This window comes from Rhinoderma darwinii, chromosome 1 (genome assembly GCF_050947455.1).
Source record: "Rhinoderma darwinii isolate aRhiDar2 chromosome 1, aRhiDar2.hap1, whole genome shotgun sequence".
Classification (NCBI taxonomy): Eukaryota; Metazoa; Chordata; class Amphibia; order Anura; family Rhinodermatidae; genus Rhinoderma; species Rhinoderma darwinii.
In genome coordinates, this window is record NC_134687.1 from 220691052 (window position 1) to 220717288 (window position 26237).

General features: G+C 41.2%; 1 protein-coding gene across 1 annotated transcript in view; it reads left to right on the top strand.

Annotated features, from left to right (window-relative positions):
• The window catches only part of FRAS1 (Fraser extracellular matrix complex subunit 1), a 457569-nt gene that overhangs the window by 372970 nt on the left and 58362 nt on the right, over positions 1 to 26237 (top strand). Inside the window, exons 54-59 of the mRNA XM_075861759.1 lie at positions 1028 to 1196; positions 1643 to 1889; positions 4950 to 5294; positions 6562 to 6722; positions 13352 to 13499; positions 22364 to 22569. Coding sequence (XP_075717874.1) covers positions 1028 to 1196; positions 1643 to 1889; positions 4950 to 5294; positions 6562 to 6722; positions 13352 to 13499; positions 22364 to 22569 — 1276 coding nt within the window. The remainder of the gene's footprint in view (positions 1 to 1027; positions 1197 to 1642; positions 1890 to 4949; positions 5295 to 6561; positions 6723 to 13351; positions 13500 to 22363; positions 22570 to 26237) is intronic.

The window sequence follows — 26237 nt, forward strand, 5'->3', positions numbered from 1 at the left end:
GATTCAAAACACATCTTCTAATAAATTAAAGAATAACATTAAGTTTGAGATATCAAACCTGAGATTTATTTGATAAACTGTCTCTTTATTTTCACAAATCTAATCGCTCTGACACTGTCCAATCAGCTACGGACAATGACAGGGTGGCTTGCGCTGTGTTCCCTCCCGCGAGAACACACAAAGGCTGGTGGTTCTGCAGAGAGCGCTCTCTCTCTGTGTATTCTCGCGGGAGGGAACACAGAGCAAGCCGCCCTGACACTGTCCGTAGCTGATTGGACAGTGTCAGAGCGAGGAGTATAACGCCCCCTTGCAATTTAGTTAGATAGAAATGCCCCATTGACAGTTCAGGGGTTTATTTACATATTGGACGCCAAACATAACTGCACCAATATGTAAATAACGGAGGAAGTTAGAAAAATTAATTCACGTGAGACAGTGTTTGTGAAGCCTTTCCTATAACATGTTGCACTAAGGTTATCTTTAATATGGTGGTTTCTTTGGATTGTTCTGGAAAGGCTATTTTTTTTCCACACAATGTTTATTTTATTTCAGGACTAGACTGATGTGTTGTGTTTTGCTAAAAAATTTTACAAAAATCAGTCATTTTTATTCTCTGAATATCGTATATTTAATATATGAAACAACTGGATAAAACAGGTGAAGGAGTTGAAAAGTTAAAACGAGTTTTCCACCATCGAAAATAAGTTTGGATTCTGTTAGGTAGTGAGCATATGCACGGTTCTCTTCTTTAGCCCCTATTATTTTATATATACAATTCTGTTCTTTTTCGCTTTGCACATTTAGAATTTTGGATTATAACTGATGTCTAAGAATATACGAAAAGAGGTTTTAAACTATGCTCCATTTTTTTAATTTATTATTATATAATGCTTTAGCTAGGGTGTGTTGTTGCTTTTTCTCCACCATTGAATATGCTCCATCTACTGTTCAATGTAATGTGTCCATCACATACTAATGAGTGCTTAACATTTTTCATATTAATAATATGTATGTTTTTTGTTAAAAGTTACAACGTAAGTGAAAAAGCAGGATCTATAAGTGTTACTGTAAAAAGGACTGGGAATCTTAATCAGTATGCAATAGTACTGTGCCGGACAGAACAGGGAACTGCCAAATCAAGCTCCAGTATGGGCTCTAGACCAGGACAGCAGGACTATGTGGAATATGCTGGGCAGGTAAATATCTGTATTGCTTATTACTTTCCCTTTGTGCCTAGAAATAAAAGTACTAAAACCTTATAGTCAGTACCCACCTTTTATCATCATATAATTTTTAGGTTTAAAATTCTTTGCTGATTAATTTATTTTTATTTTTATATTCGGTTCAGGGCTCCATTTTTCTAATACAGAGTAGTCTACGCTATTCCATACAGAAGCATCCAGTTATAATTTTTTTTAAATTGGACCCTATTTGCATCATATTCCCCTATACAAGGGCATGCGTGGGAGCCATCTGTCAGAGGAGTACGTTGGAAAATACTACCAACATATCCCTTCAATAGAAGGCTCTGATGTGATGTAAACAGAGACTTATCGAGACATTTCAGCATCAAAGTATTTGATTAAAAGAGAAAGCTGCTGTGTGCATGTATGTAAAAAGCTGTCCTATATAAATCTATTAGGTCCAGTTTGATGAGCGAGAAGACAGTAAAGCCTGTACCATCATCATAAATGACGACCAGGTATATGAGAATATTGAACATTTCGCAGTGGAATTGAGCATGCCAGCATATGCCCTTCTGGGGCAAATCACTAAAGCGACTGTTAACATTAATGACACAGAAGATGAGCCTACTCTGCAGTTTGATAAGAAGATCTACCGTGCTAATGAGAGTGTTGATGTCCTGTCGGTACCTGTTGAAAGAAAAGGTTTGTTACATTGTTTTGTCTCAATGTCTGCTATTATTTTCTAGATAACTTGAATATAGGACCTATCTATTTAAAGAGGATTAGTCACTACTTTATTAATGCCCAATCTCCTAACTGATAGGCGCTGTCATGCTGATCATTCCAGTGAAAATTATTTCCCAAAACTATTATTGTTTTAAAAGTTATGAGCTTTTTTTCTAAATATGCAAATGAGACTACACTAGCCAAAGTAGCGGTAACGTCTTCTTGGATGAACGCTGAGGCAATGTGTTGAAGGAGCTGCGTCCAGAAATGTAAACACAGCGTCCTCTCGCGATTAAACCTGAGATCACGCTGTGCAGGGAAGTCGAGAAGCTGTATGATGCTGACTGGACAGCGTCATGCAGGCAAAAAATAACACTGTCCACAGAGAAAAAGCAGCATTACCGCCCATTTGGCTAGTATAGCCTTATTTGCATATTCAGGAAAAAGCTCATAACTAAAATAATAAACGTTTTTTTATACAATTTTCACTGGAATGATCAGCATGACAGCACCTATCATATTAGTTAGGCGATTGGGCATTAATAAAGTAGTGAAAGATCCTCTTTAACCAAACCATTCTATTTTTGGAGATTTCAATCATACAGGATCATGCACAAAATTTAGTGGAAATGAGAATAATATTCTTCTCTGTGGCAAACAAGCAGATATATAAAAAAAATGAAATAAGCAGGCCAACCCCTTAGCCATTCCATACGTGATAAATGGTGCTCAATTGTTATTTTAATACACAATGACATACGTTGTTCTGGGAATGACTGCAAAGAAACTGGGTGAAGGAATAACCTTTATGAATAGTGATCGAAATAGTGACACCAACATGCCCAGAATCGTAAACCATGAGAAAAATTAAGTCAGATAAGTAAATGTCCATCATTTTCATTGGTTTACATAAAAGATCAGATAGCGTGACTTATACAAAAAAATACAATACATTTCATGACAATACTCTACAAGTAATAGCAGTTAGGAACGACTCGTATGATGTCTCTGTCTACTTGAATTTTATCTTACTGTGTTTCGGTAACTATTTCAGAAACTGTTTACAAGGCGCCCTCTAGAGGAGGAATGGCAAATGTTCATATGGTCTTATCCTCTAGCACTTTGAGCACATTAATATCACTCAAAACAACGATGTTACTCATTAGGATTCTAAGTAAATATATGTTCCAGGGACATTACATTGAAATATATCAGCCATGGTTAATATCTTGTTTCGTTGTCAGCACATTATAAGAATATAAGCACAGATATGCTGGCAGATTCTGATGAACCAGCATAACCGCAGTGCATATTAGTCTATTACATCTTGAAATAGCTGTGTAATTTGGAATACCTTGTAAGAAAATGTATACTTAAGAAAAATAATTTCTTCCACTTCCCTTGCTAGCGGTCTCTGAAATGATCAGAGTTCTGTGTCGTGTGAATTATTGAAACCAGTGATTCTGTTATATATTTTCCATAATTACCGTATTACATTCATTATTATGTACGTAAATGGATAGATTTGCTATATGAGGTTCAGTAGTATTTACAATTGAATTACTGGTACTTGACCGTGCTGCAGGAGTGTGCACCCTACAATCTGGTCACAAGCAGCACTTTCCATGACTGTAATGATACATTTCATAGAGCCTTTTGTCCAGCTTATACAATGTCTATGCAGGATCACTCACTTACATCATTATAGTTGTATCATTTGTTAATGTTCTCATGCAACTTGTCTATTCACCTATCTACACTTGATGATAAAAAAACAACAACCAGCTTGCCATAGGAAATCTGGTTTTCAGGATTGCGATGGTCCCCCATAGTAAGTCATCATACTTGGCTTATCAGGACACAAACCAAATCCTTCTCTGTATAGGTCTTAGAGGCTTTGTAAACCTTTTAATGGCATTTTTGTATTAATAAAAAGGTCAGTCAGTGTGATTTGTGCAACTTTATAAATAGTTTTTATTAAAAAATAGTTTTACATTTTGAGATACAGCTGCTCTGTATTCTCTATACAGAGCAGCTGTATAAATTCACTATGACCTGAATCCGTTAGTCCCGCGGGGCTGACGGGTTCAGTGACAGCGGGTCCTGCGTGTCTCAGATGTGATAGATTACAGGTGGATCCTGTGTGTCAGAGACATGCAGGACCTCCTGACCCTGAACCCATCAGCCCCGCGGGACTAACGGATTCAGGTCATAGTGAACTATACAGCTGCTCTGTATAGAGAATACAGAGCAGCTGTATCTCAAAAAGTAAAAATAATTTTTCATAAAAACCATTTATAAAGTTGCACCAATCACACTGACTGACCTTTTTATTAATAAAAAAAATGCCATTCAAAGGTGTACATACCCTTTAAATTTATTGCAAAGGCTAGAAACTTTATATTACAATATTTCCCAGATAAAACAGAAACGGTGTGACATTCAGAATTCTGCTGTGGAACTTCCATTAAAGTTTGTAGACAATGGAGACTTCACAATTTCTTATGTTGCTGAGCTCACATCAGTAAATAACCCTGTGATTGCTTTGGCTGTGCTGCTTATTTATTTGATTTTCTATTATCTGTATCTTTGCGACTGTCACATCTAATGGAAATACCTAAATAGAAGCAGCCCGAAGCTGCAACCCATTATAGATATCTGCACTTCTGCTAGCAGAGACCCTTTTTAAATTAACAACACGCTTTGGTCTTACACAGTAATAGCCGGCACTTGAAACACTACTTTATATTTTCTAGGTTAAGCCTTTGTTCTGATTTTTTTTTCTACGCAATTTATTTTATGCTCTTGTAACTTCTTATCTGGACCTGCTGCTAAATTACATTGGATTGTTGTGCTTGTTCCTTTTCTTCATTTATGTTTTTCTACCTTACAGGGTGTTTGGGGAAAGTAAAGAGTTGGGCAATATTATACAGAAGGCTTTGTTTAGAAAAAAATAGAAGAATTATTTTACAAATAGTGATATAGATAGCAAGTTTAATTAATGACTTCATTATAATTACTGTATTATTTTAACAGGTGACTCAGGAAGCATTGTTTCTACTATTTGCTACACAGTCCCAAAATCCGCCAAAGGTAGCAGTCTTTATGCATTAGAGTCAGGCTCTGACTTTAAGTCGAGGGGAATGAACAATGAAAACCGTGTCGTTTTTGGACCTGGAGTTACAATGTCCACGTGTGACATTAAAGTAATTGATGACAGTGAATATGAAGAAGAGGAAGAATTTGAGATTGCCCTTGCCGACACTTCAGAGAATGCTAGACTTGGAAGCGTTGCAACTGCCAGGGTTGTTATTGAAGGACCCAATGATGCTTCAACAGTCTCCTTGGGCAACGCTACATTTACTTTCAGCGAAGATGCAGGTAAAAATGAGCCAAAGTTCCAAGTACTGTGTTCTCATAATTGTGTTCACGCAAAGGGGTTTCTAGTAATATTTTTACAGGGTTGTGAAGAAGTCTCTACACTCTAAATGGTTTATGATCTAGAAACAAAATGTAATATTACCCATATCACCCAAGTGAAAAAGTTACTAAATTAGTAGTAATAATTCCAAACAAACACCATGGTAATCTGAAGTGTAAAATATTATATAGCGAGAAAATGATTTAAAAGTATGTCTACATCTTTTCGTTGAAAACTATAAAAACGAGATTTGGATTGTCATGACAATACCAAATATGCAAAAATTGGGGACATATTGAAGGGGCTAGCTCCATGAGTTTGTTATACAGTTAAAGCTGTTAAAAGTAACAGACTTTTCTTTATTCAATAGATATTGTCTGACAGGTCTATCTACCATCTGGTTTATTAGATAAGCACATAAACATGTACACAACCAGGGAAAATCCATATTTGCTTCCTGCCATATTTATGCTTGCAAACAAGGCCATAGTATAGCACAGACATGGGCAAACTACGGCCCGCGGGCCACATACGGCCCGTTAGGCTTTTTAATCCGGCCCGCCGAACTTGTCCAAATTATAGTAAAAACCTCCTTTTTTTTCCCCTTTCCCTGCAATGCCCACGTTTTCCCAATAGATGGCGCACTCAAAACACATTGACCGTTGTTAATGTGGCGCGTATTTCTCTTTATTTCACTTTAATTTTCACTTCGTTTCACGTCACCATTAAGCCCTTCTGTGAAAATGAGCGGACCAAAGAGAAGGAAAGTGGACAGCGAATGCCGAGTGTTTAATAAGGAGTGGACAACAAAATACTTCTTCACTGAAGTCCGATCAACGGCTGTATGTCTGATATGCCAAGAAGATGTTGCGGTTTTCAAAGAGTACAATATCAGCCGTCACTTTTATTAACTGATAAGGGCTATTTTTCACATTTGAAAGACAGTTAATAAATTGGGTTGTAGTGTTCTTACTGTGCTATGAGGTTTGCACACACTACATTTAATGCTTTAGTATATCCGGCCCAAACACTCCCTCCAAATGCTCCTGGCCCGGCCCCTCTGTCAAATTTTAGAACCCATTGTGGCCCGCGAGTCAAAAAGTTTGCCCACCCCTGGTATAGCATATCCTTTGAATAAATGTAATTTTTCTATGTTAGTACACCACTACGCAGTCATGTAATTTATCAGATTTTACTTAGATCCTAATTTATTCTACTGTCCAACAGGCTCTGTAGAGATTCCAGTGATACGTAACGGACCAGACCTGTCTGTGCCGACATCTGTATGGTGTGCCACTCGCCCTTCAGATCCACCATCTGCCACGCCAGGAATTGACTACATCCCTAGCTCCAAAAAAATTGAATTTAGACCTTGGAAAACAGTAGAGGCAAGTAATCAATTGTGTATATTAAATGTCATCAAAAATAACTTAATAAATGTATTGTAAATATTACATGGTGACAAAACTAGGGAAAAGCAAAAAAGAAAATTTAAAAGAAATACATACCACTCGTTGAGGTTGAAAATATATCAAACCCAATTTTTATTAACAACTGCTTAAATTTGGCAAATATCCTGGCAAAGTTGCCCACGTACATATATAAATTCTGTGATAGAAACCCACCAAGAAATCAAGAATATTTTAACAAGGATACCAAGGACACTCATATGCTTATATAACATCAGTAGTGCATCATCACTTTTTCAAGTATCGATCCAATAAAGATCATTCACATCATTACTATTTAGGCAACCGTCTTAAAGTAAGGCTAAGTAACTTATTTATATGGCCTTACTCTTGGACGGTTCCCTAAATGGTAATGATGTGAATGATCTTTATTGGATCGATACTTGTGAAAAAGTGATGACGCACTACTGATGTTATATAAGTATATCTTGATGTTCGTGCTGACACTTCATGGGCAGAATGGTGGACACACTTAGGGATAGCCCCATCACTTAGGCAGTGTGACCCAGTGCATGACTCCCTCTCTCCACAACAACTGCAAAATTTCAGATCAAGAGAAGGCAGAACTGTCCAAGAGTACACGCCTCTATCCTCACCTTTAAGAAATGGAAAGATAAAAGGCAGAACAGCTTACCTGTCCCAGGATTAGGGGCTTGTGTGTTGTGAACAACTGGGTGTGCTATGATTATTTTTGTTATGGATGTATTATTCCGTGACGGATTATGGAGACCATAGGGCCTAGGCTGTTACCCGAACTTGGGCCCCCCTTCTCCACCACTGCCTTGCCGCGCTGTGTCTATAGTTAACACCACCTTTCTGTGGGAGCATTGACAAATTGGTGTTCCGATTTACCTGGTCAACGGGCTGTTTCTCTACATACTGACGGTCTCCAACTATCGCTGACAGCATCACACTATGTAGAGACACATTCTCCTGACAAGAGGAATGGTAAGACCCATTTGTCTATTAGTCATGTACTACACAGAAATACAAGCATTTCCTACAAGGTGACAGATTCTTTATAAATCAAGTGACTCGCAGGTGACGTCTTCTCAAATTCTAGTCATTGTTTTTCTTTTTCTTTTTCTCCATCCGGTCCAGATCTCATGACGAATTCTCCTGGCCACGACCTGTTTCTGCAGAATTTGTCATTCAGATGTCTTTGGTTCCTCACTTTTCCAACATTTATGCACCTATAAACAAAGATAAAATTCTCATGGTTCCACACGCTATGCCCCTAAATATTATAGTACCATACGCTGTGCCCCCTACTATAATAGCACCATACACTGTGTTCCTAAATATAATCCCATCATACACTGCACCCCTGAATATGATAGCACCATATACTGCACCCCTGAACATAATAATACCATACACTGCGCCCCTGAATATAATATTACCATGTACTGTGCCCCTGAATACAATTACGAAACACTGTAAAGTGCCATTCACAATCCACCCCTGTAGATAGTGCCCCTCATAGAGCCCCCTGTAGATAGTGCCCCTCAAAGAGCCCCCTGTAGATAGTGCCCCTCATAGAGCCCCCTGTAGATAGTGCCCCTCATAGAGCCCCCTGTAGATAGTGCCCCTCATAGAGCCCCCTGTAGATAGTGCCCCTCATAGAGCCCCCTGTAGATAGTGCCCCCATAGAGCCCCCTGTATATAGTGCCCCCCATATAGTCCCCTGTAGATAGTGCTCCCTGTAGATAGTCCCCCTGTAGATAGTGCTCTTCATAGGGTCTCCTTTAGATACTGGCTTCCATAGAATCCCCTGTAGATAGTGGCCCCCATAGAGTGCCCTATAGATAGTTCCCCGATAGAGCCCCTTGTAGATAGTTCTCCCCATAGTGTAGATAGAGTCCCATGTAGATCGTTCCCCCCTGTAGATAGTGCTCTTTGTAGATAGGCCACCTGTAGATCGTACTCCTAATAGGGTCTCCTGTAGATAGTGCCCTCTATAGAATCCCCTGTAGATAGTGGCCCCCATAGAGTCCCCTATAGATAGTGCCCCGATAGAGCCCCTTGTAGATAGTTCTCCCCATAGTGTAGATAGAGTCCCATGTACCCCCTGTAGATAGTGCTCTTTGTAGATAGGCCACCTGTAGATCGTACTCCTCATAGGGTCTCCTGTAGATAGTGCCCTCTATAGAATCCCCTGTAGATAGTGGTCCCCTATAGATAGTGCCCCGATAGAGCCCCTTGTAGATAGTTCTCCCCATAGTGTAGATAGAGTCCCATGTAGATAGTTCCCCCTTGTAGATAGTGCTCTTTGTAGATAGGCCACCTGTAGATAGTGCTCTTCATAGGGTCTCCTGTAGATAGTGCCCTCTATAGAATCCCCTGTAGATAGTGGCCCCCATAGAGTCCCCTATAGATAGTGCCCTGATAGAGCCCCTTGTAGATAGTTCTCCCCATAGTGTAGATAGAGACCCATGTAGATAGTTCCCCCCTGTAGAGTCCCCTGTAGATAGTGCCCCATCACTGCCCACTGAAAAACCAAACAAACATTACATGCTCTCCTGTACTCGTCCCAGCGCCGTCCTCCAGCGACACAGGCCTCGTCAGAGACCAGGCCTCATCCAGTGAATGACGCAAGCAGCGTAATGACGTCATCATGCCACCTGCATTATTGCTAAAGCTTCGAATGGCGAGGCAGAGAACTGATCGTTCCAGTGCCTCGCCGGCGGTATACTAATTAATTGTATTGATCCATCATTGGTCTTATTATCTATGTTATCTTTACTATAAGATATTTCTAAATGTTTTTAAAGATATTAGGGCAACCATGCCAATATCCAATAGAAAAAATACAACTTTATTTTCTAAGTGTTATTGGTATTTGGCTTTTACTTACGGTATATGCCTTGCCCAAGGTAGTTGTGTAAATGATGACCATTTTTTGCAGCATGATGCCTCATTCACACGAGCGTGTCTGATTTGCGCGCATAGAAAACAGGCCGTGTTTTACGCATATGTAGCATCCGTTTTTCTCGTCCATGTTTTTCCTTTTTTTTTCTCTGCATTTCTTTAGCAATTGATGTGTGAAACACGGACAGCACACGGATGTCGCCAGTGTTCTGTCCGTTGTTTTCACACACCCATGAACTTCAATGGGCAATGAGGTCCGCAAAAACGGACTAGAATAGGACATGCAGTGAGTTTCACGCCACAAACACATGCTCCGTGAAAAAAACACAGGTGTGAATAGCCTCATTTCAATGCATTTATCAGTCTGCTGTCAGTTATTTAAACAGACCGCACATGCACGTAAAATACGCTTGTGTGAATAAGGCCTAACAGTGATATGTCCTTTTTCAGTCTATATAATTGTTTCACTACTCTGGGCACATCTTTATCTCCAAATTGGACAATCTAGAGAAGGCAGAGTGCCGCTCTTTAAATATTAAGGTAATATAATGGAGTGAACATTAAGTTTATGTATCCCCTACAAATCATTCTCCACCTAGTAAACCTTAATTTTATGAGAACATTTCTATAGACCTCTAGAGACATTCTTCATTTTATAACGCTGTGCCAGCCTTAATTAAACTTCCATAATCCTCCTTATTATTCTAATTAAAATGCTCTTGAGCTGGTCAGAAAAATACTGGGCCTATTAGGTTATGAGATTAACATATTTCTATTTGTGTTTTTTAATTTGGCTTTAATGCGGTTTAAGTATGGCTATATTTATAGTAACGCCTTGCCGTCGCCGCCACCATTTTAAGGTTTTTCTCTTTAGTTCTTTCGTCTCCACCTTTCAAAAGTCATAACTTTCGCTTGGAAGTCCTAGGGGACTTGAACTAGTGATCATTAGAGTGCTTGCACAATATACTGCAAAACGTATGGTTTGCAGTATATTGTGTGAGGCAGTGCTTAATAGGAGCAGAAGGGGGGCCTTCATTAGGTTACCAGGCTGCTATGACAACCATCGGGGGGAGGGCTGCCGGAGGGGGCCGCCTTCCTGTTTCTAAGGGCTTTGATGCTGCAGTCGCTATTGGCCAGATTTTCTGCCTGCAAAAAACTCTGTGTGAACCCAGCCTTACAGGGGTTTTCTCAGAAAAAAAGAAAATTACATAATTAAAAACTCCATTACTATAAATAAATTCATAAATACCTTAAAATAGTTATAAACACTCGTCTTGTTAAGGGGTAATCATTAGGTTAACTAAAATGGCCACATGTGTCACGTCACAAAACCCTTTCTATAAGCCCTTATTCACACGACAGGGTTTCCCGGCCGGGTGACGGCCGTTCATAAAACGGCCGTCACACGGTCGCAGTAGGAAGAATATACCCCTAATGGGGCTATTCACGCGACCGATTTTTTGACTGGCCGGGAAACCCGGCCCTCAAAAAATGGGACATGCCCTATTTTCGGCCGTCCGCCCGGCTCCCATAGAAGTCTATGGGGCCGGGTAATACACAGCCATCAATGTAATGTGTCCCGAGTGACGGCCATGTCTGACGTCGCTCGCTCTCTCCTCACAGCGCAGAGTGCATGTGAGGAGGAGGAGTTTATGCCATTCGGACGAAGCGCTGTATGCTGCAGGTACGTTTCTACAATGTGGGGGTGCCCTTATACAGGGGTACTGTGTGGCAGGGCCCAGGTGTACAGCAGGTGGAAGGGGGCGCTGCGCTGGCTCCCTTCCCCTGCTTGTTTTAAAAGAGCCCTGGCCCGACGACACCTCCCATGGCCGATGGCGGCGCTTGCTGCTGCTGCGGCTGCTACTGCTGTAGCGACGCCACTATAGCAGAGCAGGGAGGTATCTCCCTGCTCTGCTATGTGCTAGCCCCACTTTAGCTCCCTGAAGGAGCGGAATCCCCGTGTGTTCGGAGATTCCGCTCCTAGACAGAGACATCCGTTTTGCATCCGTTCCGATTCCATGCCGGGCATATATGGACAGTGACATCAGGGGCAACTCCTGAAGCGGAATCCCCGAACACTCTGTGACCGGGGATTCCACACCAGGAGAAGCCAGTAATGTTCAGTGTCCATAAATGGACACAGACGACAGGAGCTATTCCTGAAGTGGAATCACCGGGATTCACATGGGGATTCCACTTCAGGAGTTGCCCCTGATGTCGCTGTCCAGATATGCCCGGCCCGGAACGGATGCAAAACGGATGAAAACCGGCCGGGAAAAACTGATTTTATCGGCCAACACTCGGACCCTGTCGTGTGAATAAGCCCTAAGGCCTAATAAACACGAGCATGTTTGGTCCGTGATATACGGTCCGTGTGTCGGCCGCATTTCCCGGACCGAACACACTGCAGGGAGCCGGGCTCCTAGCATCATAGTTATCTATGAAGTTAGGTGTCACTGCCTCGCTGCGGGACAACTGTCCCGCACTGTAATAATTTTTTCAGTACGTGACAGTAGTTCCACGGAGAGGCAGTGACACCTAGCGTCATAAATAACTATGATGCTAGGAGCCCGGCTCCCTGCAGTGTCTTCGGTCCGGGAAATGCGGCCGACACACGGACCGTATATCACGGACCGAACGCACTCGTGTGAATTAGGCCTTATAAAGAGCACACACAGCAGAATGAGTTGCGTCTGGACACAGAGCTAGAGACCGGTGTAAGCCCTCCTTCCTGCTCCGCCTGTCAGCTATCATGAACGTGAACACGCAGTCAGCCTGAGGGAATAAAACTACCTATAGGCGAGATAAATATCACAGCCAACACATCTCAGCTGTGTGTGTGCCTCAGGGGTTATCTAGGAAAAGAGCACGCACAGATACAGCTGAAGTGCTAAGGAGGAGAGATGAGAAGTTGGCTGTTAGAAAATTACGCCCCTTACAACAGCTCACGTCTTATTCCACCTCCTTACTAATCATGCCAGCTTTTGCTGTTCGTATTTTCATTCATTTTAATGAAAAGCACAGCCTTGTTATTCATTCCATTCTGACAGCCTGTTATAGCATTTGTATAGTGCACCCTAGGGCTGTAAATATGCTATAACTCTTAGTCCTCATGCAAACGACGGTGCATTTGCGGCCGTATACTAACCGCAATTGCGGAACTGCGGATAGTATAGAACACATGCTATCCTATGGGCCAATGCACACGACCGTGGGCTCATTGAAATTAGTTCTCATCTTGTTGGAAATGAATGCACATCGGGTGACACTCCGCGGCCCGTCTGTGCTGTAATCACAGAATATATCTAGAGTGTTTATAAAATATCTGGAAGATATCAATGATATAGCTTCTACTGTGCTTAATGAGTATCATATTATATAGCTTTTTTATGTTAATATGGCATGGGTCTGAGACTAAGCTGCTGTAACGGGTACATATTTTTTGTGTGAAAATCAAATTTTCTTTTACATCCGAATTGTACGCTCTCAATCCTTTCACTAATAATACATTTGTGATAAATGTGACTTATAAATGCTATTTGTGTATTTCATCTTATGTTCAGACTTTTCTTATAGCCTTATTATTATTTTTTTACCTGTGTCCGTAAGTATAGTTGTATAGGTAATGTATGTAATAAACCAGATGTACTACATATCAGGTTATTTGTATGTTGCAGCACTGTACTCTGTCTGTACTTGATGATACACAGCACCCGGTCATTGAGGGATTGGAGACATTTGTGGTGTTCCTCAGCTCTGCACAAGGGGCTGAACTTACAAAACCATTTCAGGCCACGGTTGCGATCAACGATACCTATCAGGATGGTAAGATGAGCTTTCCTGTCCATACAAGTAGATGAGAGGTGTGGGGTTCAGGGGATTCTTTTAATATACTGTATGTACTTTGAATCATAGGGCTTCTGGATAGAAGGTGTACATAATCATTTTTATGTTCCAATAAGGCTGGAAAATGGTATACTAGCGATATTGGGGCATATTCTTAAAACTTGTTTTTGGTATGAAGTCTTTAAAATTGTTTGCACATTTTGTTGGTTGTGTGTTAAATGTAATAAAAAACACATCTATCTGTAAATCTGGTGCAAATACTAAAATACAAAACTTTAATGACCTTGCGAAAAAATTACTGATCTCACCACTGCATGCAAATTTTCTCTGTAATGCTGACCCGTATGACAGGTTCAAACAGCGCACCTGCTACACCAAACTTCTATAAAAAAAAAACATTGGTAAGACTCATGGTCAATGCAGTACGAGGATAGAACTATAAATGCCATACCTACCCCCTACGCCAAACCGTGTCAGACACCTAAAAGGGCTCCTTATTTTATAGTATGTATGATATGCACTGCTAAATGGTAGAAAGTGCCATGCCGTATGCAAAGAGGGCTGCTTTGCCCCCTAAGGGCTCCATACTGTCTGAGAGGGCTCACAGGATGATGCCTGCCTAGACAGGTCAGAGCTCTTTAGCAGGGAATCTTATAGACAATATAAAATATAGAGCATTGGGGCAGGGCCTGGCCGGCAAACCTGATGGCCGCATAGAGTCTGAGCTCGTATGCATCGGAGCTAACTCCGCATTTGAAGCACCTGCCAGCGACTTCACTCCCTGACAAGGGGAATGTTTCTAGCAGCTATGGGCAGGAGAAAACCGCAAAAATCAAATGGCAGCAAGCCCCTGGAACGCTTTTTCTTCTACGACGGAGGTATCAAAGATGGCGCCGCCGGATCCACGCCGTATGGAGACCTTGCCAGAGAGGGACCGTCTCTGCCAGCCCAAACTGCAATGCTTGTAGGTAACCCTGTGCCAAGCTCATCTATGACTAAACAAGTTAGTCAGTTTTCCCTAAATGGCGATTGGAACTCACCCTCTCCTAATGCGATGGGAAATTTCCCCCCTCTTATGCAGGATGAAATCAGTTCCCCGCCGCTCCAACTCTCTCTTCCTCTCGACCCCCTGTCTCCCTCCTCGGCATCCAGCCGATCTATTTCGCCGACAAACAGCCCTGCCAGACAGCCACAAAAACTGGCTGACGCAGAAGCACCTGATGACCCCGATATGGAAACATCGTTACCACCGGATACCCCAGATAACTTCGCTATTTTCCAGACGTCAGATAAAGCAGTATCTGAAACAATGCTGAAAGCCATGTTACTTGCGCTTAGAAGCTCCTTGCATAAGGATTTCATGCAAGCTATTCATCCTTTTTAGGCTTTAATAAACAATTCGGGTGAGAGAGTTTCACACGTGGAGGACAAGATGGAGTCCTTTGCCTCTGCTCATAACGTTATGGTGGACACACATAATTCTTTGGAGGAAAAGTTGTCCTCGCTACAAGCGAAACTGGTGGACTATGAGGATAGAAACCGGAGAATCAATATTAAATTCAGAGGTATCACAGATCTATTCCTAACGTGGATCTTAAAAGCTACTTACAACACCTTACAAAACGCATGCTTCCAACAGGCGCCGAATATGAGCTATGCATTGATAGAGCTCATAGGGTTCTTAAACCGAAAGCACTTTCAAACTCCATTCCGAGGGACGTCTTAGCCTGGTACACCTTCTTCCACATCAAAGAGGGCCTTATAGAAAGAGCGAGGAAACAGCTGACGAAACTCTATTGCCTATAGATGGGGTTTCCCGACCAAATTGTTGATTAATCGAGCTGGAGCCATCCATGTTGTCACTACGCATGAGGAGGGCATCTTCCTACTATCTAGCTGGAACATCAAAGCTGCAATGAACCCAACAGTGCTCGTATCGTATCCTCAGCCATATTGCCTGAATAGAGAATGGACTGCTGCAGATGGAAAACCAATTACCGATTACTACTTGATGCTATTTGAGTGAGTACCGAATGCCACACATTGTTTTGTTCTCACTTCTGCCCCAAACTTTTGGTTCAATATAAATACCACGGCACTTTTGTGCTGACTTTTCCTATTTTTCATACCATAGCACCATAGTGCTGCTAATTCTTTTTGATAACTAATTCTCACTGCATTTCTCAATGTTCTTTACGAAGTTCTATTTTGTTGTTATTTCTATGATCATCTGTACATGTAGTGTGCTGAATTTACTGTATCCGGTTAATTGGGTAAATAGATCTACCCCAGACATTCACTATACATTTGTGCAAACATTCTCTGTCTGTTACCATTCTGAATCTGTACTCGTGCAATGGACTTTCTATACTATACATCTTGGGACCGGTACATAGTAATCCACATCCCACCCGAACTGACAGGTCGTTTGTCCTTACAGTATATATTTTAGAAAGCATGCTCAAACCCCATTATAATGGCTCTTAAGATTTTGTCCCTTAATACCAAGGGTCTGAATAGTCCCTTTAAACGTTCACTTCTGTGGAGGGAGGTTACCCAATAAAAATGTGATATTGCCTGTATACAGGAGACTCATATGTCTGACAAAAATTGCTCGAAACTCTGTCATAAACTCTTCCCTACTATAGTCCATTCCACCATCCCTAGAAAGAAGAGGGGTCGTGATTGCGTTCCACGCAACCCTAGCGCTCACTATTCATCAAAATGTGATTGATGCCCAAAGCCGCTTTATCATTATCCGCTGCTAAATCAATAATGCGGAGTATACGGTTGTTAATCTATATGCTCCTAATTGCAACCAGCAAGCCTTTATGAAAAAACTTCTTTGAAAAGTTAAACCCCTCTCTTGATTCTTCCTCTTCTTTATCTTTATGCAAAAACACCGAAAAAGGCCATACTTACAAATGGACACAGCCAGGTCAGAAACGCTGATGAAGACGAGTGAGCAGGTGCTTTAAATAATAATAGCCACTCCCACTAGTCTTGAGGGGAGTGGTATGTGGTGCATGGGATGTGTAGTAAGAAATAATAAATGAATAGTGTATGTGCAAGTGTAATAATGTAAGTGAAATATAGGGGGCAGTAATGAGTAAAGTCCCTAAAAAATAAATGAATAATGGGATGCAAGTGTGTGAAACATGGAGGGATAGTGTGTAAGTCATGAGGCGCAACGTGACTAGCCAGGTAGAAGCCTATTTGTGACGCCTTGATAATTCATAGAGCGGGCTACCCTGCTTGCTAGGCCAAACAACAACACACCATGCTCTCCCAGCATCAAAGACCTGGCTGTGTCCAAAAGAAGCGAATATAAGTAATAATGAAAAATACATGGGGTATTAGTGATCATTTTGGCCAAAAGGACGCAAGCTCGCAATCCACGACAAGGATCCCCAGACTTGCGAGTCCCTAACTGGAGCGAAAAGCTCCTGATGTACAGACAAAACAGATAAAAACAAGGACATTTATGCAAAAACACCGAAAAAGGCCATACTTACAAATGGACACAGCCAGGTCAGAAACGCTGATGAAGACGAGTGAGCAGGTGCTTTAAATAATAATAGCCACTCCCACTAGTCTTGAGGGGAGTGGTATGTGGTGCATGGGATGTGTAGTAAGAAATAATAAATGAATAGTGTATGTGCAAGTGTAATAATGTAAGTGAAATATAGGGGGCAGTAATGAGTAAAGTCCCTAAAAAATAAATGAATAATGGGATGCAAGTGTGTGAAACATGGAGGGATAGTGTGTAAGTCATGAGGCGCAACGTGACTAGCCAGGTAGAAGCCTATTTGTGACGCCTTGATAATTCATAGAGCGGGCTACCCTGCTTGCTAGGCCAAACAACAACACACCATGCTCTCCCAGCATCAAAGACCTGGCTGTGTCCAAAAGAAGCGAATATAAGTAATAATGAAAAATACATGGGGTATTAGTGATCATTTTGGCCAAAAGGACGCAAGCTCGCAATCCACGACAAGGATCCCCAGACTTGCGAGTCCCTAACTGGAGCGAAAAGCTCCTGATGTACAGACAAAACAGATAAAAACAAGGACATTTATGCAAAAACACCGAAAAAGGCCATACTTACAAATGGACACAGCCAGGTCAGAAACGCTGATGAAGACGAGTGAGCAGGTGCTTTAAATAATAATAGCCACTCCCACTAGTCTTGAGGGGAGTGGTATGTGGTGCATGGGATGTGTAGTAAGAAATAATAAATGAATAGTGTATGTGCAAGTGTAATAATGTAAGTGAAATATAGGGGGCAGTAATGAGTAAAGTCCCTAAAAAATAAATGAATAATGGGATGCAAGTGTGTGAAACATGGAGGGATAGTGTGTAAGTCATGAGGCGCAACGTGACTAGCCAGGTAGAAGCCTATTTGTGACGCCTTGATAATTCATAGAGCGGGCTACCCTGCTTGCTAGGCCAAACAACAACACACCATGCTCTCCCAGCATCAAAGACCTGGCTGTGTCCAAAAGAAGCGAATATAAGTAATAATGAAAAATACATGGGGTATTAGTGATCATTTTGGCCAAAAGGACGCAAGCTCGCAATCCACGACAAGGATCCCCAGACTTGCGAGTCCCTAACTGGAGCGAAAAGCTCCTGATGTACAGACAAAACAGATAAAAACAAGGACATTTATGCAAAAACACCGAAAAAGGCCATACTTACAAATGGACACAGCCAGGTCAGAAACGCTGATGAAGACGAGTGAGCAGGTGCTTTAAATAATAATAGCCACTCCCACTAGTCTTGAGGGGAGTGGTATGTGGTGCATGGGATGTGTAGTAAGAAATAATAAATGAATAGTGTATGTGCAAGTGTAATAATGTAAGTGAAATATAGGGGGCAGTAATGAGTAAAGTCCCTAAAAAATAAATGAATAATGGGATGCAAGTGTGTGAAACATGGAGGGATAGTGTGTAAGTCATGAGGCGCAACGTGACTAGCCAGGTAGAAGCCTATTTGTGACGCCTTGATAATTCATAGAGCGGGCTACCCTGCTTGCTAGGCCAAACAACAACACACCATGCTCTCCCAGCATCAAAGACCTGGCTGTGTCCAAAAGAAGCGAATATAAGTAATAATGAAAAATACATGGGGTATTAGTGATCATTTTGGCCAAAAGGACGCAAGCTCGCAATCCACGACAAGGATCCCCAGACTTGCGAGTCCCTAACTGGAGCGAAAAGCTCCTGATGTACAGACAAAACAGATAAAAACAAGGACATTTATGCAAAAACACCGAAAAAGGCCATACTTACAAATGGACACAGCCAGGTCAGAAACGCTGATGAAGACGAGTGAGCAGGTGCTTTAAATAATAATAGCCACTCCCACTAGTCTTGAGGGGAGTGGTATGTGGTGCATGGGATGTGTAGTAAGAAATAATAAATGAATAGTGTATGTGCAAGTGTAATAATGTAAGTGAAATATAGGGGGCAGTAATGAGTAAAGTCCCTAAAAAATAAATCCCATTATTCATTTATTTTTTAGGGACTTTACTCATTACTGCCCCCTATATTTCACTTACATTATTACACTTGCACATACACTATTCATTTATTATTTCTTACTACACATCCCATGCACCACATACCACTCCCCTCAAGACTAGTGGGAGTGGCTATTATTATTTAAAGCACCTGCTCACTCGTCTTCATCAGCGTTTCTGACCTGGCTGTGTCCATTTGTAAGTATGGCCTTTTTCGGTGTTTTTGCATAAATGTCCTTGTTTTTATCTGTTTTGTCTGTACATCAGGAGCTTTTCGCTCCAGTTAGGGACTCGCAAGTCTGGGGATCCTTGTCGTGGATTGCGAGCTTGCGTCCTTTTGGCCAAAATGATCACTAATACCCCATGTATTTTTCATTATTACTTATATTCGCTTCTTTTGGACACAGCCAGGTCTTTGATGCTGGGAGAGCATGGTGTGTTGTTGTTTGGCCTAGCAAGCAGGGTAGCCCGCTCTATGAATTATCAAGGCGTCACAAATAGGCTTCTACCTGGCTAGTCACGTTGCGCCTCATGACTTACACACTATCCCTCCATGTTTCACACACTTGCATCCCATTATTCATTTATTTTTTAGGGACTTTACTCATTACTGCCCCCTATATTTCACTTACATTATTACACTTGCACATACACTATTCATTTATTATTTCTTACTACACATCCCATGCACCACATACCACTCCCCTCAAGACTAGTGGGAGTGGCTATTATTATTTAAAGCACCTGCTCACTCGTCTTCATCAGCGTTTCTGACCTGGCTGTGTCCATTTGTAAGTATGGCCTTTTTCGGTGTTTTTTCTTCTTTATCTTTTCAGAACTCTCCCAATCCACATACCAAACTCTTTTTTTTCGGTTGCCCATAAGATGCTTATGAATTTTGTCTGGAATAATAAACACCATAGTATATCTGCCTCCATTGTCACAAAACATAGACAATTGGGTGGTATAGGCGTTCCTAACATCCGGGATTATTATAGAGCTTTTATCCTAGATCAGTTATCTCACTGGTGGCACAATAATACAGACAAACAATGGGTGGTCATTGAATCACATCTGAGTGGGAATAGGACATTACGATCGGACTTCATCAGCACTTTGTGGCACCTTAATAATCCCTCCACACACCTGACTTCCATTTCCATCTCCTGTACGATATAGTCTCGATTAGTATCTTCTATTCCTCATACGTGTACTATTCCTCCTCACCAGGTGCCCCTCTCAATTATTGAGGACCACATTCCCTCCCTTGACCTGTCCAACTGGCGTGCTAAAGGTATAAGCTCCCTCAATGATCTGTATGACCAAGGCGGCTCCCTACTTTTTCAACACATCTCAGAGAAGTTCCAAGTTTCCAATAGGGAATTCTATACATTTTTGCAGGTTCGACACTTCTTACAATACAAATTGCCCAAATCTAATTGTACCTCTAAGGAAGTTTTAGAACATCTCTCTAATGTTTCCCCAAAACGCAAAGGTATTTCCTTTTTCTACAACTTATTAAATGGAAAGGTTACATTCCACAAAACACCCCCCCCCCCCCCTGCTCAAATGGGAAAAATAACTTGACTCAACCTTTTCTGTTAAGCAATGAGAAAATGCATTTCACGTTGTGTACAAGATCTTCCGATGCACCTCTTATCAGGAAACAGTCTCAAAGACTAGCTTAAGATGGTACTTCTACCCCTCCAGATTTCACTTAATATTTCCGTCATCCTCACCGGATTGCTGAAGATTATGTGGCTCTCCGGGTACATTTCTGCATATTTTATGGGATTGTCCAAGGATCAAACCCCTCTGGAATGCAACTCACCATATCATTAAAACTCTTACTTACCTGACATTCCCTTTAAGACCTGAGTTGGCTTTATTATTTATGGGATTGGACAGGTTTCCACCCCCATACGTGACAGTTGTCGCCCATATTCTTATGACCACTAAACTGGTAATAACAAGGCATTGGAAACATGTGTCGCAACCTCATATCCAAGAGGGGGTAGCATTGGTCAATACTACTTTCATGTATAAACAATTGCTAGCAAATCAAAATTTGCTACAAACCAAGTTCCAGAATAAATGGGGTTGCTGGTTCCACAGCCCCTACTTCAAACACAGATTTTTCCGACCATTGTTACCACCAAAGTGTACTCTTTCGGTCCTTTTAGGAGGTGCAAAGGATTATCTACTCGCTGATATTGTAATGTAATGCAATTTGGACGGATGATATTCGGCTGTATTAACTCGCTATTCTCTGCTGCATAACCTGTATCCTTACTGATGCCCTTATCTCGATACAACGATCTATCTGCACATTGAGTCTACACTATTGTCATTTGTTTGTCTGTTGTTCGTCTGTTGTTCTGTTGTTTACTTCTACTTTTAAATGTATTTGTATATTGTCAGATTGTTAATATTGGAAAATTTTCAATAAATGTATACATGGTGGTATACATATCAGTAAAAGGTACAATACACAAGAAAATGGTGACCGCACTCTCCGAACATCAATGCCACCTAAACACTATATATAAATATGCATTACTGCTGAGTCTACTTACAATAGCGAGGTTCTTAGCGCACATTTTGATCAAATTGTGTGAGCCCACCTGCCACGACAAGGCAACATCACTTATATGGTGGGTCTCTACGCTACTCATACACCCAGTTCTGGGACTAAGCCTGCATATAGTTGGGGATGGTAGGAACTAGCATTAGACTAATTAAAATCACCCAGGGTAGAATGGGAGGAGTGCAAGATCAAAAATTGTGGCAGTCACTTCCACCACATATATACAATACACAAGAAACAAGAGAGTTCCAGCAAAAAGAAAAAAAAAAGTGTATACAGGTGCCTGTGACTGCAAAACAATACACAAGAAAATGGCGACAGAACTCTGCGAACACCAGCGCCACCTAAACACTATACATAAATAAATATGCATTGCTGCTGAATCTACTTACAATAGTGAGGTTCTTAGCTCATATTTTGATCAAATTGTGTGAGACAGTAAAAGGTATGGGGTCTTGTCTTTGTATTCTACATCTTTTTTTTTTTTGTGTGCATAGATCTTCCTTCCTTCATAAACCTCGATCTCAATTCTATCCGTCTCACAGAGAATTAGATTAGGGAAGGGGAGGGTGTTTTCAGAAGATGAAATGACAATGTCAACTTTGTTTTAGAAAACACTATTCAGTGCAGACAAATGTTTTTCAGATAAATTTGGTAAACATTTTATGTAATCTATTATTTTGAAATATTTTACTGCTTAATATTGAGACAATTTCTTTGCTTTCCCTATAGTTCCCAGCATGCAGTTTGGTAAAGACATATTTGCTGTAAAGGAGAAGGATGGATTGCTACATGTTCCTGTCATACGTACTGGAGATTTAAGTTATGAGTCTTCAGTACGTTGTTACACACAGTCTCATTCTGCTCAAGTGATGGACGACTTTGAAGAAAGAAGAAATTCTGATGATTCTCGTATTATATTTGTGAAGGGGGAAAAAGTATGTCTATTTATTGGTTTTGTGGTTTTCTGTTTAACCCCTTCCCGCTGTGGCCACTTTTGACCTTCCTGACAGCCTAATTTTTCAAATCTGACATGTTTCACTTCATGTGGTAATAACTTCGGAATGCTTTTACCTATCCAAGCGATTCTGAGATCGTTTTCTTGTGACACATTGACTTTATGTTGCTGGCAAAATTTGCTCGATACATTTAATATTTAGTTGTGAAAAACACCAAAACTTAGCAAAAAATTGAATTTTTCTAAATTTTAATGTATCCGTTTGTAAGACAGACCATTATATCACACAAAATAGTTACTAATTAACATCCCCATATGTCTACTTTAGATTGGCATCGTTTTTTGAACATCCTTTTATTTTACAATTCTTAGAACTTTAGCAGTAATTTCTCATATTTTCAAGAAAATTTCAAAAGGCTATTTTTTCAGGGACCAGTTCAGTTGTGAAGTGACTTTGAGGGCCTTATTCATTAGAAACCCCCAATAAGTCACCCCATTTTAAAAACCGCACCTCTCAAAGTATTCAAAACAGCATTTATAACGTTTCTTAACCCTTTAGGCGTTTCCTAAGAATTAAAGCAACGTAGAGGTGAAATTGACAAATTTCATTTTTTTGCAGAAATTAATTTTAAATCCATTTTTTTTTGTAACACAGAAGGTTTCACCAGAGAAATGCACTCAATATTTATTGCCCAGATTTTTGCAGTTTTAGGAAATATCCCACTTGTGGCCCTAGTGTGCTACTGGACTAAAACACAGGCCTCAGAAGCAAAGGAGCACCCAGAGGATTTTGGGGTCTCCTTTTTATTAGGATATATTTTAGGCACCATGTAAGGTTTGAAGAGGTTTTGCAGTGCCAAAACAGTGGAAATCCCCCAAAAGTGACCCCATTTGGGAAACTACACCCCTTAAGGAATTTATCTAGGGGTATAGTTAGCATTTTGACCCCACAGGCAAGTTTTCCACTGATATGCCTATTTATTTATTCATTCATTCATTCATTCATTCATTCATTCATTCATTCATTCATTCATTCATTCTTTCTAATCTGTTGTGCCACTGGAGAATCTTACCCCATAAATTGTTAAGCGGGTTCTCCCGGGTATGCTAATGCCTTACTTGTGGACGTAAACTGCTGTTTGGGCACACTGTAGGGCGAAGAAGGGAAGGACCGCTATTTGGAGCATTGATTTTGCTTGGTAGTAGTTTTGTTTGGAGCTTTACTGGTATTCAGTTTATAATGTGGGGGCATATGTAATCTGTGCGGAGTACATCAGGGCATAATAGGAGGATATAAAAATGGGGTAAATAATAGAATTATCCATAGATGTGTGGTATGCTGTGAAGCAAACTGTTATGCACAGGCCAGTGTCGCACTGATAAACGGTTTTCTTTCTTATCCCCCTTTTCTAACACTCTGCACCTTTTGGGGACTTTTTCTCCTTTGTAGTTAGGGAAATTTTGCTGGGAAAGTGTTATGCTGGTATAACACGGGCGCCCTCGCTTCCAGCAGATGTGCTTTGTCCCTTCCCTTCCTAGTTCCTAAATACCAGGGCACTTAAACTGAAGGAATGTTCCACTCCAGCCTGAGCATCGGGATGTTTTTTTATTACCGAATTACTAGTGGCGGGCTCGTTTTTTGCAAGACAAGCTGTAGATTTTATTGGTATAATTTTGGGACACATACGACTTTTTGATCACGTTTTATAGGAAATTATTAAAAACAAGCAATTCTGGAATACTTTTTTATTGGGTTTTTTTTCGCCATTCATCGTGTGCCATAAATTACGTTAACTTTATTCTGCAGGTCGATGCGATTACGGCGATACCAAATCGATATAGTTTTTTTTATGTATTGTAGCTTTTGCACAATAAAATCACTTTTTTTTAAAAAATTATTTGTTTTTTGTGTCGCCATATTCTAAGACCAATAACTTTTTTATTTTTGCGTGGACAAAGCTGTGTCAGGGATTATTTTTTGCGAGACGGATTGTCGTTTTTATTGGTACTATTTTGGAGTGAATGCGATTTTTTTTTTATCACTTTTTATTACATTTTTTGGGAGATGTGACCTAAAAACAAAGATTCTGGTGTTGTTTTTCATATTTGTTTTTTTACGGTGTTCATCGTGCGGGGTAAATTACATAATATTTCATAGTTTGGGTCGTTACGGACGCGGTGACACTAATTATGTGTACTTTTTTTTTATTTTGTACGTTTTTTCCAATAATAGAAGACTTATGGGGAAAAAAAGGCAGTTTGGATATTTTTACTTGAAAGTTGTGTGTTTTTGTTTTTTTACGGCATTTTTATAAACTTTTTTGGTACTTTTTTTTTTACTTGTTCCACTATGGGACTTGAGGGCCTGATGCCCCGATCGCTACTCTAATACACTGCACTACATACATAGTGCAGTGTATTGGAGCAGTTATTTGTTCACTTGCAGAAAACCTGGGTCCTCATCGGCTTCCGTACAAGGCAGACACAGAGGCCATTATTTTGCCTCCGATTGCCATAGCAACCCAGCGATTGCATCGCTGGGTTGCCGTTCGGGTTAAAACCCCTCAGATGCTGCGCTCTCTATTGAGCGCAGCATCTGAGGGGTTAATTGGCCGTATCTGAGAATAGCTCCGGTACTGGCCGTTACAGGAGGGTGCCAGCTTCATAATATAGCTGTCACCCCGCGGTGATGGTGCGGGCTCCACTAAGGAAAAGTAGCATGTGATGGTGTTTTACTGATTTGTCACGGACAGGCTTCTGTTCAACAATGGAAATTGTTAGTTTCTAGCTGTCAGAAGCATTTCACAGCAGGGATGGTGGCCATAGGCATTAGATCATTCTCAGCCAAAATAATTGATTCCCGCTATACCTGCTAACAGTCAACAAGTTATTGTCACGTTCATATGTCCAGGGGCGTAACTGAAGGCTCATGGGTCCTGGTGCAAGAATTCAGCTTGGGCCCCCCTACCCCTCCCCAACACCACAAGACCCCTGACTCACCTATGCCGAGCTGCCTTGCCCAACAGCCCCATGGATGCCCCCCATAGCCGCCCCACACAGTATAATGCTCTCATAACTGCCCCACACACAGTATAATGCTCCCATAGCTGCCCCCCCACACAGTATAATGCCCCCCTTTTCTGCCCCCATAGTATAATGCCCCCATATATGTCCCCCCACGGTGTAATGCCCCCATAGTTGCCACCATATCAGCCCGCTATACAGTATAATGGCCCCATAGCAGACTCCATACAGTATAATGCCCCTGATAGCTTCCCAACACCATATAATGCCCCCATACAGTATAATGCCCGCATAGCAGACCCCATGCAGTATAATGCCCCTCATAGCTGCCACCATATCAGCCTCCCCAATACGGTATAATGCCCCCATATGTGCATAATAGAAAAATAATAAAATTACTTACCTATCCCCATTCCCACGACGGGTGGAGGATGAGATCCTTCTCCTCCTTTGCCCTGTGTTATGAGTGACTCGGCGCAGACAGGCGCGAAGACGTCAATAAATTGCGCCTGTCTGCGCCGAGCCGCTAATGGCTCACGGCACAGTGAATGCTGGAGGAAGGAGCTGTCAGATCCTTGCTCCAGCATTAAATTCAACTGTACCTGCGTCCTGAGGACGGAAATA